The sequence below is a fragment of the Phocoena phocoena genome, chromosome X (assembly GCF_963924675.1).
Source record: "Phocoena phocoena chromosome X, mPhoPho1.1, whole genome shotgun sequence".
NCBI lineage: Eukaryota > Metazoa > Chordata > Mammalia > Artiodactyla > Phocoenidae > Phocoena > Phocoena phocoena.
The window spans coordinates 129,715,221-129,731,406 of NC_089240.1; the positions used below are offsets into that span (position 1 = coordinate 129,715,221).

The 16,186-nt window shown below is 38.4% G+C and overlaps 1 protein-coding gene across 1 annotated transcript; it reads right to left on the reverse strand.

Moving 5' to 3' along the window:
* Nucleotides 1-2,739: 2,739 nt before the first annotated feature.
* On the reverse strand, nucleotides 2,740-7,374 carry RAB39B (RAB39B, member RAS oncogene family). Its single transcript, XM_065901085.1, has 2 exons — nucleotides 7,001-7,374; nucleotides 2,740-4,199 (listed from the first exon to the last, which is right to left on the reverse strand). The coding sequence occupies exons 1-2, from the start codon at nucleotides 7,213-7,215 to the stop codon at nucleotides 3,773-3,775; spliced, it is 642 nt and encodes a 213-aa protein (XP_065757157.1). The 5' UTR covers nucleotides 7,216-7,374; the 3' UTR covers nucleotides 2,740-3,772.
* Nucleotides 7,375-16,186: the final 8,812 nt, after the last annotated feature.

The window sequence follows — 16,186 nt, forward strand, 5'->3', positions numbered from 1 at the left end:
GCGTGTGTGTGTGTGTGTATATATACAATGGGGTGTGTGTGTGTGTATATATATATATATATTTATATATATATATATATATAATGTGGTATATATATATAATGGAATATATATGTATATACATAATGTATATATATGTATATATATGTATATATATATATAATGGAATATTACTTGGCCATAAAAAATGAAATATTGTCATTTGCAGGAGCATGGATGGACCTAGAGATTATCATACTAAGTGAAGTAAGTCAGACAGAGAAAGACAAATATTACATCACCTATATATGGAATCTAAGAAATACAATAAACTGCTGAATATGACAAAACAGAAGCAGACTCACAGATATGGAGAACAAACCAGTGGTTAGCAATGAGGACAGGGAAGGGGGAGGGGCAAGATAGAGGTAGAGGATTAAGAGGTACAAACTACTATGTATAAAATAAAGTAGCTACAAGGATATATTGTACAGCACAGGGAATACAGCCAATATTTTGGAATAACTTTAAATGGAGTATAATTTATAAAAATACTGAATCACTATTTTGTACATCTGAAATGAGTATATTGTAAATTAACTATACTTCAATTAAGAAACAAAAAAAAATTTAGGAGCTTTTTAATAAAAATGGTTAAGGGCTTCCCGGGTGGCACAGTGGTTAAGAATCTGCCTGCCAGTGCAGGGGACACAGGTTCGAGCCCTGGTCCAGGAAGATCCCACATGCCGCGGAGCAACTAAGCCCGTGCACCACAACTACTGAGCCTGTGCTCTAGAGCCACGACCCACAACTGCTAGGCCCACGTGCCACAACTACTGAAGCCTGTGCGCCTAGAGCCCGTGAGCCACAACTACTGAGCCCATGTGCCACAACTACTGAGCCCGTGAGCCACAACTATTGAAGCCCACGTGCCTAGAGCCCATGCTCTGCAACAAGAGAAGCCACCGCAGTGAGAAGCCCACGCACCGCAACGAAGAGTAGCTCCCGCTCACTGCAACTAGAGAAAGCCTGCGTGCAGCAACGAAGACCCAACGCTGCCAAAAATTTAAAATAATAAAAATAAATAAATCCATAAATTTAATTTTGAAAATGGTTAAAATTTAAACAAAAAGATCCTTGACTAAAAATTGCAACGATTCAGATTTAGGCTTGACAGAACTGATGTTTCCAAAAGTGGTATGGGATTTCCAGGCATTAGTGAGGTCTCTGTGACTTTCAGCGTGATGATCATATAACTTTCTGGCTTTAAGATACTGTCGTGCATAGCATATGTCACAGCTAACTGATGTTCTTTGTAGTGGTTGCTACACTAGTGACAGACTCCTCTGGAAACAGCTACAACACACACTTAGAATCCCACAGTCACATAATCAACCATTTTACTAAATACAAGCATATTTTCATTCACATACAGCTAAAGAAAACATCTTTTTCACATTTCATTACAGTACACAACAAAGTGAAGAAAAGTATACAGTACATTTTATTCTGGAATATGAGACGATCTAATCCAACATGCAGTTGTGGTCTTTGTTACAAGTTAGTTTATCTTGTCTTCACCTATGTAATAAAATAGCTTCTAAAGCTTTATCCTTAATATTGTGTTAACACCTGATTTTTTCACACATTTTCTAAAACCCAGTTATCGCAGTGACAACAGCACTGAATTCTACTAAAATGCTTTTTAAAGTTCGAGGACTTGTTTAAGCAATTAAGCTCAGCCACTTCTGCTGGATCTATGCTGAGAGTTTTTAAACCTGCCTAAAAAATGAAAGGAATGGGAAAAGTATACATATGATGTTTTAAAGTCACGAAAACGGTAGAGAGTTTTGTTTGTACCTTTTTTTTTGAACTGACAGAATACAGTCAACTCTCATCTATCCACTGGATAATCTTGCTTTCAGAATCTTCTAAACATAATTAAGTATAGTAGTTGATGAAACTTTGTGTGAACCCAATTTACTATCTTGTTTGTCTTCTACAACCACAAAGCTGACAACTTAATTACTCCACCCAAGCCAGGTCATGCTAAACGAAGGAAGAGATGATGATTGGGTCACTTGGGGTTGATGCTGCACGTAGGTCCAAGGTGGTTTGTTTCCATGATTTTCATGATTTGACTTCTTTATTCCGGCTGAAGTAAATCCCCCAAATTTCAGATTTGGTTACATCCGTCCTGAAGTTCAGTACCATATTTCAAAGCAATTTACCATCCTCAGGCTTTCCTATCACAATGGATATGAGAAAGGTGAGTCTAATCAGAATTATTCTCTTACTGTGAAAAGTATGGCTTTTGCCTAGCTGAACTGGCTACAATTCAAAAACATCATTTAAAGCATCACGTCTCTGCAAGAAGATAATGGAACCTCAAGTCAACCATTCCAAGTTTCTGATGCAGTTAGCTGTCTGTTCACCTGAGAACTGAGAGCTGACTTTCTAGGGTAGACGGGAACCCAGGGTAGGCATAAGGCAAACAAGTGGCCAAGGTCATTGTGAGGTGAGTGTTTTTTCCCCATCCCACTCCCCATTGCTGTATTTGGTTCCTTTCAATAATATATCCACTGTGTTTCAGTGATAAGAACATTTACAGCCCGAACAGTTCTAACGTGTTTTCACTGTGCAGTTATTCACTTGTGTAAAATCCTCTTGTCAATAATACCTGAATGGGCTTTACCTTTGACTCATGCCCGGGTTCCCTCAGGATTATAGCTGAGTTGTAATCAATAAGGAAACATATCCTAACATGTAGAGAATATTTATTTACAGTCATGTCTCTTCCAAAGCAAACAATAACAGTTTATTCATCTGACAGCAGGATGATGCAGTGAAACAAGAACCAGGGGTCAAGTGACTCTCCTGCCCCTCAGTTAATTTTTTCGTAAACTGGGGAAGAAACCTAACGGCTTGTTACGATGCTCAAATAAGTAAGTCAATGAACTGTGACGTGTCTGGAAGGCTTACGGCACCTCCTGTTGAGCAGGTGTTTACCTTCAGATTGCAGTCGCCGATGCAGTGAACCCCAGGCGTGGTCAGAGGGGAAAGAGGGCATTGGAGTTACAGTATTTCTCTCTTCTGCTTACACGATAATTTGCGTGGGGCAATTTCTTACACACAGCTGGTTATTCTTTCACAAGGCTGTACATGTTTTCAAGTGTGACAGTAATAGTGTGTAAATAGCCTCCCTTTTTCACATTCACACCGTTTTCACTAGAACTCCAGGCCTTGAAAGGGTCTCAGTAAAAGGCTGGTCCACACCCCTCATTTTACAGATGAGCTGTTTAGAAGCTAATTGGTACCTTGTAACCAAACCCAGCACATATGTTTAGTGCAGGATATTCTCACTGATCGAGCGGATCTCATACTCTTTTTTAGGTTGGCTAGTTGTTCCCAATGTGATACTTTTCTCCCCTTTACGTATTTCTTTATGATCGTGACCTGTGAATGAGCTGAAATACCAAGAAATAGTTGTCCTGACTGTGGGTGTACTTTTCTGGGGCCTAGCTCCCCAGACCTCAGCTCCTTGACATGCGGTCCACAAAGGACACACAGAGCGGCCACTGCCCAGCATGGGCCACAAAAAAGTGCCAGTTCCAGCACCCGGGCTCCCCCGCCCGCCCGCCCGCCCATCACCTGTCCAAGGGCCCCTTGGGGAGGAGGCTCGCTTGGGATCCAATATGGAGGTTAAGTTCTCTTCAGTCACTCGATGATGCTATTCATTTTGATCACTTTTAAGTTCAGGTGGGAGAGCATGTTTTGGAGATAAAAGGGCTGACTAGCACAAACATCTTCTCTCTGATTTGACAACCTCTTCTGAAGAGTGAACCACGTTTGGTACAAATCCACTCTTCACCCCTTCCCAGCCCTCCTGGATGGTAATATCCCCCCTTTTAACCAGCTCATATATGTCTCTTGTCAGGTCTGTGAAGGCTTTCTCCACATTAATGGCATCTCGGGCTGACGTCTCAATGTACTTCATGCCGTATGCAGCAGCCAGTTTCTCTGCCTCGTGGCGAGTCACTTGCCTCTGTGTATCCAGGTCACACTTGTGACCCACGAGAACAAATACAATTTGGTAGGGCTGAACGTGTACTTTGGTCTCTTCTAACCACTCATGGACATTCTGGAAGGACCTGCGGTTGGTAATGTCAAATAAGAGCAGACCACCTACTGAGTTCCTGTAGTAGGCACGAGTGATGGATCTACAACACAAGAAAGAAGTAAAGAATGAAGGCCATGCCCAAACTCCTGCACTTCAATGAACTCAGTGTATTCTGTTGTCTCTGGTTAGTGACACAGTCCTTTGGTGAAAATTGTTCTCTTTTTTTAAACAAAGCAATACAAATGTCATTCCATAATAATAACGATATATGAATTCTCAATTGAGCAAAACTTCGAGATGGAATCTTCAGAAACGAATGCTCATGGACATACAGGCACTTTCCCTTGGTTTAGGCAAGAGCCACAGTGAACTCTCCACGCCCACGTCTGAATAGCTGAATGAGGCTTCCTCTTCTGTTCAGTGGGATACTTAAGTAACAGGTTATCATGAGGCAAATGGAATAATGGGTGTTAAAGTATTCTGTGACCTGGAGAACTCGTGACAGATTATAGTAGTTGGAAAAGGATTTTCTAAAAAGTAAGAGTGAATTTACGATAGTTGACAGAAGATGCTTATAAGTATATAGGTATATTACAATACACTCCATTTTTTCCCATTTATCATTACCATGTTTGTCTATTATTATATTTTTATTTTAATCTAACAGGGGTCCTCAATCTCTCCTGTGAGGAGGAGCATAATTTTGTTTTTTATTTTCCAGGCCATGCGGGAATAGGAAAAAGAGGGATGGTCTGCAAAGGCCTTGAGCCAAGTGTCTGCTGGCCCCACTTCCTGACACATTTTGAAGAGGCTGACTCGGGAGCCACAAGCTGGGAAAAGCTGCCCAAATAGCCAAAGCTTCCCCTTAAAATAATATGATTTATTTAAAGCGTTGTAGAATGCTTTAGGATGTTTCTAAAACCTATTATACATTTTCTTTACTTCTTCAGCAGAAGAAACCTCATGCATTTTCGCTTCTTGATTTGAGGAGCTTCATTTTCAACATGCATTATGGTACTTTTCTCAGAGCGTATTAGACATTGTAGAACTACTTGCTCGTACAATCACTTGCTTTAGACTACTGTGCTTTTTTTTCTTTTTTACTACTGTGATTTTTGATCTATGTTTATTTTTAGTTTTTCTGTCTCCTTGGATGAAGATAAACAATGAGGGACTCAATAGCTTAAGGCTTAGGACAAATGGCCCAGTGGTAACAGAATAAACAATTTCCAGGGAATTAAAGTCCAAGCTAGAGGATGGTAAGGACAAACCTTACAAATTGATTTTGCCTCCAGAACCAGGCAAATCAGCCATAAGGACTGAAAGCATTTCTAATTCCCTTATGTTTGAAGATTCATGGAGAATGGTAGGTGTACCAGAAAATTCAACATGAACAAAGATCGTGATTCATGGACAGCTTGGTTCAAGTAATCAATAGGCAAGCTGTAGTCAAAACTCTAAAGTACATTATTACATTAATGGTTCGTGACTATTTAGAAAGTAGCAAAGCCCTTTCTTTATAAATACAACACAAGGCTACATAAAAATTAAAACCTCCCATACATCCAAAAATGTTCTTAAAGAAAGTTAAAAGACAAATGAAAAACTGGGAAGATAGTTTACAATATCCATGACAGAAAAGGATTAATGTTCTTAATATATAAAGAGCTGTTAGAAATCACTATCACCCAATAAATAATAATCAGTGGATAGGAAAAGGATGTTCACGCAGAAAGAAATTCCAATAAGCATAAAAGATACCTTTCTTCTATTATAATATGAGAAATGCAATCACAAGTTCAAAGTGAACCTGAACAAGGATATTTGAAATTTTCTCTTCTCCCCACCCCTCTTCAACCACCTAAGCAGCATCTTCTACGCCTGATTAGTGTTCGATAGCTAAATGAAGAAACGATCCTAAACATGAGCTATCGAGCCCTCTCGATCTAGTTCCTGCCGCTCGGCATGACTGTGGCTCAAAGTTTTCTGTGTACACTGCTCTCTCTCACTTCTGTCTTCATACGCGCTGCTTCCTTGCCCTGGGCTTTTCCTGTTTTGCTTGGGTATCACACCCATCAGGCCTCATCTTCTCCACTTAGCCTTCCCTCATCTGTGTTCATACATACAATTACAGATGATACATACTACAAGGGCCACCAAAGGGTTGTAGGAGAAAATTAAACCTGTTCATTGAGTACTCAATATGTGCTAAGCGTTCTGGTAGGCAGTGGGCATACAAATATGAACAAGGCACTCTTTTGTGTAATTGCTGGTCTATTTTGCCCCCAGTATGCTAGCACAGACATTCTAAGAGGGAAATGCCTATGTCTGTTTTGTTTGCATGGCATCCCCTTGCAGGAGTTTCCTCAGGCTGTTTTCCCAGAAACAGTGCAGTGTCTGGCATATAGTGGATAATCATTCAATGTCTGCTGGTTGCAAGGAGGCGTCAATCATCAGTGTCTATTTCATATATATATATATATTTCTATATAGTATCTATGTTTATATCTATATCTAGCTATCTTTAGCTCTATCTCTACATCATCTATCTATATCTGTCAGTTACATTAGGATGACCTGGGAACATTTTCGAAATGTAGTATAGGGACTGAAATTGATGAATTACAGTGATCAACTCCCTCTAGTTTATTAGCCACCAAGGGGCAGGTTGGTGCAGTTGTGGTGCGAGCAGTATGTATTATTGGCTGGCCTTCCCAGCCAGGGTGCATCTTTCCCTGCACTGAACTCCCAGCTACCTGAAGGTGGGCTTGAGCAGAAACTCTCAGACCCTCGCTACCTTCCCTAAGGGCGGCGACCAGGACCAGGAAGTCCTCTTTCCCCAGGGACGGTGCAAGCCCCAAAGACCCTCCCACTGCTCGCGGGCCCGGGCTGCGCTCCCACCTGAACCTCTCTTGACCCGCGGTATCCCAGATCTGGAGCTTGATGCGTTTTCCTGGCTCGATCTCCACCAGACGGGAGAAAAAATCCACCCCCACCGTGGGGTCCGAAACCTGGGCAAAGCGGCCCTCGGTGAAGCGGCGGATCAGACAGGACTTGCCCACCGTGGAATCCCCGATGACAATGAGCCGGAACTGGTACAGCCAGATGGCCTCCATGGCCGGGGCTCGGCAGGTCTCCTTGGCCCAGGCCGTGGGCGGCGAGATGGGGGCGCCCGGCCGAGACCTCAGAGAGCGCGACTCGGTCCTGATCTAGATCGGCCACGAGCGCATCGTTGGCCTGGCAGCCTGAGGCGAGGTAGGCCCAGGCGCAGGGAGAGAGGAGGGATGGATGCTGCGCTCGCAGAGGTGATGAAATGGCAGCAGCATCAGCACCACGCACTCTGACTCATCACTGACTACAGGGTTACTGTAATCCTCCACGTAGCGGCGACGCCCAGGACCGCACTGTCTGTAAGAGGAGCGCACACAGAAATGGCCGGGAAAACAGCTCGTTCCCTTCCTTTCTAATTCCTCTTCTTAATTAAAAATTTTCTCTATCTCTCAAATTGCAAAAGTAACACCTCTTCATTAAAACTAACGAAACAATACAAAAATGTACAAAAAGGGAGTCTACTGCCCCCTACTTCCCCAAGATATTAACAGTTTGTTATATATTCTTCCACGTGTATTTCTATGAAAATATATATACATATACATATTTATTGCTGTTTGATTTTACAAAAATTTGATCGAACTGGACCATTACTCTGACACTTGCTTTTTGCAATTAATAAAGAATCATTGGCATCTCTCCATTTCCAACTATTTTCCTTTTGCCATAACAATGCTGCAATATTCTCTTAAGTATAGTCACACGTACATTATTTCTATGAAATAGAGTCTTAATAAGAAAGACCAGGAAGTCAAAGAGTATGAATATTTTAAATGTTGTGTATATGGGCATTATACTTTGCAAACATACCGAGCAATTTAAATGCTAGTCGGCAAGTTGTGAAAAGACCATTTTTTGGCATTACTTCAAGCATCATATATGATATTCTTTCTTAAATCTTGCCAATCTGATGTCATTAAAAATAAATGGAATCATAGAATATGTAGACTTTTGTAACTGGCTTCTTTCACTTACCATGATGTTTTAGAGTTCATCCACATTGTAACATGTATCAGGACTTCATTCCTTTATATAACTGAATACTATTCCATTGGGTGACATGACACATTTTGTTTATCCATTTATCTGTTGATGGACATTTGGGTTGTTTCCGTCTTTTGGCTATTATGAATAATGCTGCTATGAACATTCATGTACAAGTTTTTGTTTGTACAAGTTTTGTTTGAACAAGTTTTTGTTTGTGTTCAAACTCTTTTGGGTTTAAACCTAGGAGTAGAATTCCTGTGACCTATGGTAACTATATGTTACATCCTTTGAAGAAATTCCAGACTGTTTCCCACAGTGGCTGCACCATTTTACATTCCTACCAGCAGTGTATGAGGGTTCTGATTTCTCCATATCTTTTCCAACACTTGTTATTTTCTGACTCTTTGATTCTAGACATCCTAGTGGGTATGAAGTGGTATCTCATTGTGGTTTTGATTTGCATTTCCCTGATGACTAATGACAATGTGCATATTTTCACATTCTTATTGGCCATTTGCATATTTTCCTTGGAGAAAGGTAGGCTCAGATCCTTTGCCTTTTTTTTTTTTTTTTTTTTTGGCCCCCCGAGCAGCTTTTGGGATCTTAGTTCCCCGACCAGGGATTGATTGAACCTGGGCCCCTGGCAGTGAGAGCTCGGAGTTCTAACCACTGGATCACCAGGGAATTCCCCCTTTGTCCATTTAAAAACTGGATTATTTGTGCTTTTATTATTGAGTTGTAAGAGTTCTTTACATATTGTAGGTGCAAGTCTCTTATCAGTTATGTGGCTTGTAAATATTTCCTCCCATTCTGTGTGTCCTTTTTGAACTTTCTTAAGGGTGTCCTTTGAAGTGCAGAGTTTTAAATTTTGATGAAGTAAAGATTGTCTGTTTTTGCTTTTGTTGCTTGTGCTTCTGGTGTCACGTCTAAGAATACTTTGCCAAATTCAAGTTCATGAAGATTTACTCCTAAGCATTCTTCTAAGAGTTTTGTAGTTTTAGCTCATACATTTAGGTCTGTGATTCATTTTATGTTAATTTTTATATATGCTGTGAGGTAGGGGTCCAGCTGCCTTCTTTTGCATGTGGATATCTACTTGTTCAAGCACCATTTGTTGGAGAGACTATTCTTTTCCCATTAAAAAAAATATATTTATTTATCTTATTTTTGGCTGCGTCGGGTCTTAGTTGTGGCACTCGGGATCTTCGTTGCGGCCTGCAGGCTCCTCCTTGCTGCACGCAGGCTTCTCTCTAGTTGTGACCCATGTGCTCAGTAGTTGCGGTGGGTGGGCTTAGTTGCCCCGTGGCATGTGGGATCTTAGTTCCCTGACCAAGGATCGAACCTGCATCCCCTGCATTGGAAGGCGGATTCTTAACGACCGGACCACCAGGGAAGTCCCTCTTTCCCCATTGAATGATTTTGGCACCCTTGTTGAAAATCAGTTGACCATAGACTGGTTTAATTCTGGACTCAATTTTATTCCATTGGTCTATGTCTAGTCTTCTGCCAGTACCACATTTTCTTGACTGTTGTAGCTTTGTAGTAAGTTTAGAAATCGGGAGGCATGAGTCCTCCCACTGTGCTCTCTTTTTCCAAGATTGTTTTTGGCTACTTGGGGCCCCTTTCAATTTCATATGAATTTTAAGATCTGCTTGTTAATTTCTGCATATAAGGCAGCTATGATGTTGATTGAGATTTCATTAAATCTGTAGATCAATGTGGGGAATACTGCCATCTGAACAAAATTAAGTCTTCAAATCCTTGAACATAGAATATCTTTCCATATATTTAGGTCTTTTAAAATTTCTTTCAACAATGCTTTGTAGTTTTCAGTTTACAAGTCTTACACTTCTTTAGCTAAGTTACTCCTAATATTTTATTATTTTTGATGCTATTTTGAGTGAATTGTTTTCTTAATTTCATTTTCAGATTGTTCCTTGCAAGTGTATAAAAATATAATTGATTTTATATTTTTCAACTTTTTTTTTTTTTTTGGCCGCACCATGCAGCTTTGCAGGATCTTAGTTCCCCAACCAGGGATCAAACCCGGGCCCTGGAAGTGAAAGTGCTGAGTCCTAACCACTGGACCACCAGGGAATTCCCAGTTTTTTTAGTGTATTCTTTATGGTTTGGTCAAATGGTTTTTCTGCATCTTCGAGATGATCATGTGATTTGTTTTTATTCTATTTGGTATAATGTATTATATTAATTGATTTTTGGATATTGAGTTAACCTTGCATTCCTGATATAAATCCTACTTGATCATGGTGTATAATTTTAAAAATATGTTTTTGGATTTGATTTCTAGTATTTTTGAGGAGATTTTCATTCATATGCATGACATTTATTGGTCTATAGTTTTCTTTTATTGCAATGTCCTCTTCTGGTTTTAGTATCAGGGTAATGTTGGCCTCATAAAATGAGCTGAGAAGCATTCCTTCCTTTTCTGCTTTTTGTAAGAGTTTGTGAAGAACTGGTATTAATTCTTCTTTAAATGTCTGCTAGAACTTAGCAGTGAAGCCATCTGGGTCTGGGCTTTTCTCTGTGGGTAGTGTTTTGATTACTAATTCACTTTCTTCACTTGTTATAGCTCTATTCAAATTGTCTGTTTCTTCTTGAGTCAGTTTCAGTAGTTTGTATCTTGGTAGAAATGTCTCCATTTCATCTAAGTTATCCAATTTGTTGGCATACAATTGTTCATAGTATTCCTTATAAAGGAATACTATGTATTCCTTTTAAATTTTGTAAGGTCAGTAGTAATGTCCCTTCTTTCATTTATGATTCTAGTGATTTGAGTCTTCTCTCTTTTTCTTCTTGGTCAATCTAGCTAAAGAGTTGTCAATTTTGTTTTCAAAGAACCAACTTTTGGTTTTGTTTATTCTATTTTTTTATTTGCTCTCCATTTATCTCTGCTCTAATCTTAAGTATTTCATTCCTTCTGTATGATTTAGTTTGTTCATCTTTTTCCAGTTCCTTAAGGTGTAAAGTTAGGTTATCAATTTGATATCTTCCTTTTCTCTAAATATAGGCATTTACGTTGAGCACTGCTTTATCTGCATCCCATAAGTTTTGATATTGGTCTTCATTTTCATTTATCTCAAATTATTTTATGATTTCTCCTTTGACCCATTTGTTACTTAGGAGTGTTTTGTTTAATTTCTATATATTTGTGAGTTTTCCACATTTTTCCTGCTATTTACTTGTAATTTTATTTCTTGTGGTCAGAGAGCCTTCTTTGTATCATTTGTACCTTTTAAAAATTCTTAAGGTTTGCTTTATGGCATAGTATATAGTCTATTTCGGAGAATGCTCCATGTGCACTTGAGAAAAATGTATATTCTGCTTTTGGGTGGAGTGTTCTATATATATGTATCAGGTCTAGTTGGTTTTTAGTGTGGTCCAAGTCTCCTATTTTCTTGTTGATCTTCTGTATAGTTGTCCTATCCATTAATGAAAGTGTAGTATAAAGTCTTCAACTATTATTGTACAACTATTTCTCACTTCAATTCTATCAGTTTTTGCCCTGTATATTTTGGATTTCTGTTTTTCAATGCACATATATTTGTAATAAGAATGAATTGACCCTTTTATCATTATGAAATGTTCTTCTTTGTCTCCAGTAACTTTTCTTGTTTTGAAGTCTATTTTGTCTGGTATTAGTATAGCCACTTCAGCTTTCTTGTGGTTGCTGTTTGCATAATATATTTCCATATTTTTACTTTCAATCAATTTGTATTGTGGAATATTAAGTATGTCTCCTGTAGACAGCATATAGTTTATCATGTTATTTTATCCAATCTCAGAATCTGCTTTTTTCCTGGATTGGTATTATTGTTATCATTGCTATAGTTGATTTACATCTGCCATTTTATTTCTTTCCTTTTTATATAACTTATGGGGTTTTTTGTTCCTCTATTTCTTATTACCTTATTTTTGCATTAAGTGAATATTTTATAATGCGGCATTTGAAGTTTTTAAATGATTTTTTAAGATATATTTTTGAGGGTTTTTTTGGTGGTTGCTCTAGGGTTTACCAAATATTTCTTAATTTATCAGAATCACCTTCAGATGTATACTACCTTATTCCATATATATATATTCTATATAATATATAGAAACATTACTCCTATAGAGCTCCATACCCTTTTCTCCCTTTTAATATTACTATTACACCTATTATGTCCATTAATATTACAAATCCAACAATACATTGTTGTAATTATTGCTTTGCCATCTGTAGTCATTTCCTTAGGCCAATATAGCTCGACTCCCAGTCACTTCTTTTGCACCACTTTTGGCAAGTATATTACATTTTATGTTATAGGCCCAACAGCACACCATATACGTATTATTTTGTACATTAAAAAAAGTCAGTTCAAAAAAAAGGAGAAAAATATACATTTATGCAGTCTTTTGTAATTACATAAACACTTTACTGGTGCTGTTTTTTTGGGTGTGTCTGTGTGTGTGTGTTTGTTTGAATTGCCATCTGCAGTCGCTTTCAGCTTGAAGAACTTCCTTCAGTACTTCTTGTAAGGCAGGTCTGCAACAAATTCAGTCACTGCTTGTTCGTTTATCTTGTAATGTCTTTATCTCCTTTCCTTTTTTGAAAGATTTGCTGAATATAGGATTCTTGGTTTATGGTTTTTCTTTATCACTTTGAATATGTTATCCCAATGCATTTTCTTCTTTTACCATTTTTGTTCTTTATTTTATTGAGGTATAGTTGATGTACAGTATTATATAAGTTCCAGGTGTACAACACAGTGCTTCACAATTTTTAAAGATTATATTCTATCTATAGTTATCATAAAATTTTGGCTATATTCCCTGTGTTGTATAATATATCCTTGTAGCTTACTTATTTTATACATAGTAGTTTGTACCTCTTAATCCCCTACTCCTATCTTGCCCCTCCCCTGCATTATTTCTTTTGAGAAGTTGACTGTTAATCTTTTTAAAAATCAATTCGTTAATTTTATTATTTTTTGGCTGCTTTGGGTCTTCGTTGCTGTGCACGGGCTTTCTCTAGTTGCGGCGAGCGGGGCCTACTCTTTGTTGTGGTGCGTGGGCTTCTCATTGCGTTGGCTTCTCTTGTGGCATGCGGGCCTTAGAGCTCGTGGGCTTTAGTAGTTGTGGCTCGCAGGCTCTAGAGCGCAGGCTCAGTAGTTGTGGCACATGGGCTTAGTTGCTCTGCGGCATGTGGGATCTTCCCGGACCAGGGATCGAACCCATGTCCCCTGCATTGGCAGGCAGATTCTTAACCACTACACCACCAGGGAAGTCCTTGACTGTTAATCTTGTTGGTGTTCCCCTTTAAGTGATGAGTCATTTTTTTTCTTGTTACATTCAAGATTTTCTCTTTGACTTTAATCATTTCTTTGATTTTCAGAATTTTTACTATGATGTATCTATTTGTGAATCTCATTATCTTTATGCTACTAGAAGTTCATTGAGTTTCTTGGGATGTGTGGGTTATTGTTTTTCAATAAATTTAGGACGTTTTCTGATATTTTTTTGGACATTTTTTCTACTCTTCTCTCTCTTCTGGTATTCTCATTACGCCTACGTCGGTGCACTTGATGGTGTCCCACATTTCTCTGAGACTCTGTTCATTTTTCTTCATTCTTTTTCTGTCTCATTTTCAGCTTGCAATACTCTCTATTGAACTGTCTTCAAATTTGCTAATTCTTTCTTCTGCTAGTTGAAATCTGTTGAACCCCTCTAGTGAATTATTTATTTCAGTTATTGTACTTTTCAACTCCAGAATTTCCTTTTGGTTCTTTTTTCTATCCCTGTATTGATATTCTATATTTGATGTGACATTGCCATCGTATGGACCTTTACTTTTTAAACCATGCTTTCCTTTAGTTCTGTGAACATATTTGTAATGACTACTTTGAAGTCTTTTTCTGTTAAATCTGACAGCTACTTGCTATCACAGGCAGTTTCTGTTGCCTACTTCCCCGCCCCCAGTGTATGAATCATACTTTGTTTCTTTGCATGTCTCATAATTTTTTTTGTTGGAAACTAGATATTTTAGACAATATATTGTAGTAAGTCTGACTGTTGGTCCACTCCCCGCCCCAGGGTTGGTTATTGTTAATTTCTTCTTCTTCTTCTTTAGTGACTAGCTGGCCTGTATTATTAGTGAAGTCTGTCCCCTCGCCCCCATGATGATGTTTTACCCTGGAATGACAGTGATTTTGGCAGGACTTTCTTTAACTCCACAAATTGCCAGCTGATAATATATTGTTTTCATCAAAGCCTTGGGAGCATAAATTGGTCTTCAAACTAATTCAATCATCACATCGCAGCTCCTTTGAAGAATAGTTTCTGAGGTTCATGCTTGATATTTGTTCTGACCCCAGGAAGGTTCCTACCTGGCTGATAGTCTGTATTTTCATTGAATCCACAAGTTTCTACCCAGTGCCTTTCACTACAACCGCCGCTGTTCTTGAGGGTGTCCTTAGGTTTGAGCTTCTCCATGCTCTCTTGTAAATAAAATCAGTTCCTTTGGGAAGACATTAGGAGCTAGCTGTTTTATGGTCTGCTCCTCCCTCTGGGCAAAATCTCTGAGCCAGGGCTCTGGAACTGGGATTGGGGACAATGGCCAGCTTCTTTCTGAGTGACACTCCTGCTCTAAGAGTTGAACATTTGGAAGGGGGCATCAGCCTGAAGTGGAACCACCAACTCATAAGCCAGGGAGAGAGCAAGATGATCAGGACCCCAGTCTTCTCAGCACACTGCACCCAATGTAGAGCCTCAGTCTGGTAAGTGGGGGCTGAGTGGAAGAGGAGAACTGCCACTTCTCAACCGCACTTGCCTGGGATTCAGCCTCAGCAACACATAGTTGGGGTCAGGATGAGAAATGTTGATATACTGCTCCTCCCAGGAAGAAAGCCCTCTGGAGGGAAGAGAAAGCTACAGCAGTCTGGAGTGGAGCGATGAGTGGGGTTGGGGGTGGGTGGGAAGGGAGGGAGTGGTCTTGGTTCAAATACTACAGATTTCTGCTTTATAAAATTTTTATAATTTTCTTGATAGGTGTTTCTCTGTTTGCAGTAGACATTCATTTCACATATTCTAAAAGTTTCAAATCTAAGAAATTTTAATGTATTACTCTTGAAAACTATACTGTGACTTGTTTATACACTTCCACTTTTTTCCCTTGGCAACTACCGTGCCCAACTTCAAATATGTTCATCAGTACAGTCTTTTTTTCTTCACAATTAAAAAAAAAACACGAATGTTTCAGAATTGCTATTCCCATATCCCTTCATAAAGCAAGCCTGCTAAGAATGGTTCAAGATATTACTGATGTTCTGAGTTCTTTTCAGGTTGAGACTATATAGGCAAAGAATTGCATTAAAAAAATACTGGCATGAGTTTTTTTTCTTTTTTCCTTGAAAGTGTTTGTTAATTATTTGAAGTATAGTTGAGTTCATCTTTTTGGTTTGTTTTACGATTATTGTTCTCCTATCATTGTTGATTTTACTTTATCTTTTTACTATGTAGAACATTAACATGATTACAAAAGTCAACACTATAAAAAATTTCTTTTCACCCCTTGTAGCTAACCAATTTTATTTGCTTCTTGTTTACCTTTCTGTGTTTCTTCTGTAGAGATAAGCATATATATGTGTGTGTGTGTGTGTGTATATATATATATATATATATATACACACACACACACATATATACATATATGGGACAAAGGATCAAAATCTTAATGGAAAAATGTGTAAAAGATATAAATGAATATATATTCATAAATTAGAAATATTAGCTATTAATTTGTAATATATGCTGTAAATATTTTTCCCAGTTTGTCTTTTTTGTTTTTTTAACCATGTAAAGGTTTGTCATAAAAAAAAATTTTATGAAGTCAAATTTACCAATTTTTAATTTTGCGGCATCTGATTTTAAGTCATAGTTAGAAAGTATTTCCCTTCACTAAGGCTAAAGAAAAATTTTGTAATATTTCCTTCT